The sequence below is a fragment of the Emiliania huxleyi genome, assembly GCF_000372725.1.
Source record: "Emiliania huxleyi CCMP1516 chromosome Unknown EMIHUscaffold_2050, whole genome shotgun sequence".
Lineage (NCBI taxonomy): Eukaryota > Haptophyta > Isochrysidales > Noelaerhabdaceae > Emiliania > Emiliania huxleyi.
In genome coordinates this window covers 1-3272 of record NW_005200551.1, presented here as the reverse complement: position 1 = coordinate 3272, position 3272 = coordinate 1, and the positions used below count along the sequence as shown (strand labels likewise).

Here is a 3272-nt window from a genome sequence, read left to right as displayed (position 1 = left end):
CCCGGTGCTCTGTGGTCGGATTTGTGACGCCGCCGCACCGCGCCGCGGCCGGGGGCCCGCCGGAGGCCAAGGATGGCCGTGGCGGACCGGGACGAGCTCTGGGAGGTAAAGTGTCAGTGTATATATTGTAGAGGCCAACCATATGCACAATATCTCTCAGTCTAGCTAAGCCAGGGGAGGCGATGCCGCGGCCGTACAGCAGATTGATGGTGCTTCGCCGGCGTGCGTCCCGGAGCGGTGCCGGACGGGCGGTCCGTGGGAGGAAAACTCAGGACAACGCCGACACTGCTCTGATTCGACTTTTGACTTCAAACAAAGCCTACCGCACGCGCCGCGACGCGGCGCGTGCGGTAGGCACTCGGGATTTTGTCAGATCGGCGTGTTCACGCCGGGATCGTGTCCTGAGTAACCTGGGCAACCATTCAGGGCGACGAGTAGGGGGTCTGTGCCCCATGACTCGCACCAAAACGCCCTACCTACCTACCTATTGCGGGCGCCAATCGCCAGGCTCCGTGCCCCACCTACCTACCTATTCCCAGGCCGCGCAGCGAAGCGAAAAAATCCGGGCGCGTTCGCCGGCGCTGCCGTCCCGGCCAAGTCGGCCAGGGCGATCGATTGGAAACCTCTCGACGTGGACGCACGAATAAGGCCGTGCAAAACTAAGGCCGTGCAAAACTCTGGGGGGGGGGGGGGGGGGGGCAGGTTGGTACTTTTAATTCGAACTCACCCACACGTGGCACGTGGCACACTGGCTGGGCCTGAGGTTACTTTTTGAGACTGGGAACCGAGCAAGTGCGCTCGCCGGTCCAAAGTGGGGTCGCGGGTGGCCATGCGAAGTGGTTTCGCGCACTGCCCGCTGTAGCCCCCCCGAGGCGCCGGAGCGTGACCGAGTGTCGCCCCATGACCCCCGGCGCCGGCCCGAGCGCTGAGACCGAATGTGAAGCCAATGCGCGTGCGCCCCAAGCGCGGCACTCCTCGGCTACGGCATGCTGACACGGATCCCTATCCTCTCAGATTGCTATCGATCGGCGATATTGGATCTCGCACGCGACGTCGACGACTGACAAGGTAAACGCACTTTGTCAATGTGCAGGTCGAGCTACCAACCGTTGCGGAGCGGTTCAGCCTCGGAAGCCATACTATGGTGAGGCGGGGATTAGGTGGGAGGGCATGCGCTCGCACACATGAGTCCGGGAGAGCTCCCCGCCGGCGCTTGGTGCCCCAGCCAGCTCCGCCTTGCCGCGGCCCCTACGCAGGCGTCCAGCACCGACATCGTTTGCGAGCGTCGGGTGTTGGCTACTCTCTAGCCCCGTCACCCACCGCGCCGTCACCGGCCGCTTCGCGGCGTGCGAAACGCTCGCGTCTCCGCCACCGCTGGCCACCTCCGCGTTTCCCTGCGCCGCCACCAGGGGGGCGCTTGCGCCTTGCCCCCTGGCCTGACGCGCGACCCTGCGCAGACGGCGCGCTCCGGCACGGAGCAGCGACCGCCCAGGCAGTCGCTGCTCCGCCCGCGCACCGCTGCCGCCGTCGCCGCCGCCGCTCCGCCCTTTCCATCAGTGTGTCTCGTGTGTGAGAGTGTGCTGTCTGTCACGCTTGTACCTGCGAGCTGCGTCTCTCCTCCGAGGCTCAGGCTGTGTCTCCTCTCATAGATCTGTCTCAACGAACCGCTGTCGCACATCTTTGAGTCAAACTCTCTCCTGTCGGTGTCGAGGCTGTCGCGTGTCGTGTGCGCGCGGCGATTGTAACCCGGGAGGCCTGCGCAGCTTCTAACGATGCACAAAAACGGGCCACACAAATGCCGTAAAGGACAGGCGTGGGACGTGAGGAGACGCGCGGCCGACACCGCCCAGCAGCGGCTCTGCGGAGACACACACAGGAAGGCGCACGATGCGTACAGTGATCGCTGTCATGCGCCATCACCGACGTCGGGCGGGAGAGGAGCTCCAGCCAACAGTAGTGGCGAGCCAGTTTGCGCTGCACGATGAAATAGTACTCGTGCTGACGCATCCTCGCCCGAGTCATATTCCAAATGCCCTGCGACAGCCCGCGTGCGACGGGAAGAAGAGGTGCGAGGCTGCGAAACTAAGAGCTTGATCGCGCCTCCAACGTCAGCGTCGGGCGCAGTGACGAGCTCGAGCAGCTCTCGTCGAGCAAGCTCCGCCTCCGAGCTCTCGCAGCAGCCATGCGCGTGCGCGCAGCCCAGGATCTCGCTCAGCGCCTCCGTCCTGGGGTTTGAAGCAGGTCCGCCGTAGCGCTCCACGCCTGCGCCGGCGGCGGGCGGTGTAGAAGGCCGCTCGCGATGGCTCCGTCGTGTGCGTCGACCGTCCCACCTCAAGTGGTGACTACCCTCGCTGTCGCGTGGCCGCTTGGGAGCGGCGCCGACGCTGCCGTTGAGTCTGTCCGTGGCCGCCGCGTCACTCGGCACGGAAGCCTCCTTGCCAGTGGACATGCCGGGGGGGCGTGAGGGCCTGGAGGGTGACACAGACGCGCAGGGGAGCGCGCGCCGCCGAAGTGGTTTGGCGCACACCTCGACGAGGAGGGTGGCCACCCCTCGGTTCCCAGTCTCAAAAAGTAGCCTCAGCACTTGGAGTGCAGTCATTAACCTCTCTTTTTGATTTTTTTTCACGCACACAGGGTAAGGCCCGACGAGCTTCGGCAGCGCTGCCTGCTGCACGCGCGGGCGTTCACCCACAGTGGTGTGGCGTATGTTACCACCACCGCTGCCGACGACCCTCGACGCCTCCATCGCTGCTGGCCTCGTCAAGCAGCACGGCCGCCTGCAGCCTCTGGACGAGCGGCAGGCGGTCCTCTGCGACGCTTCGATCGAGCGCGTCCAGCCCAGCTGGCGGCCCGCTCTGGACGCTGCGCTGGCCGAGTGGCTCGCGCTTCCAAAGGAGGTGACCGGCCTCTCCTTGATTGCCGTCTACGCACGCGGCTCCATCGTTCGAGGCCTCGCTCTCGAAGGCATCTCGGACGTCGACACGCTCGGCTTTGCGACGGTCTCTCACTCGGACGCGGACTCGGAGCTGAAGGCGTGGCAATCCCGCGGCTCCGAACGTGCCCGCCGCATGCGCAGCGCCTACCCCTTTTGCTCGGGTCTCGAGATGCGCCTGGTCTGCCTGCCGGAGCGCAACCACTTTGGGCGGGGTGGTTGCCCCGGGGACGCCGGAAGCGCCCGCCTTCGTTTGGCGAACATTAGGCTTCCGGGGGGCTGGACGCGTTTCCGGCCTCCCGTTGAAAGCCCGTTTGGCCTTGCACGGGGTTCCCAACCT

General features: G+C 65.7%; 2 protein-coding genes across 2 annotated transcripts; both read left to right on the top strand.

Annotated features, from left to right (window-relative positions):
- Positions 1-1053: 1053 nt before the first annotated feature.
- Positions 1054-1767, top strand: EMIHUDRAFT_373620 (hypothetical protein; the record flags this gene model as incomplete). Its single annotated transcript, XM_005781183.1, has 2 exons — positions 1054-1093; positions 1257-1767. A coding segment is annotated over one exon (183 nt), but the record flags the coding sequence as incomplete, so codon positions are not given.
- A 938-nt stretch (positions 1768-2705) lies between these two features.
- EMIHUDRAFT_254033 (hypothetical protein) lies at positions 2706-3238 on the top strand (the record flags this gene model as incomplete). The annotated part of the gene is made up of 2 exons (XM_005781182.1): positions 2706-3113; positions 3200-3238. 2 exons carry the CDS (start codon positions 2706-2708, stop codon positions 3236-3238), a joined length of 447 nt encoding a protein of 148 aa, XP_005781239.1.
- Positions 3239-3272: the final 34 nt, after the last annotated feature.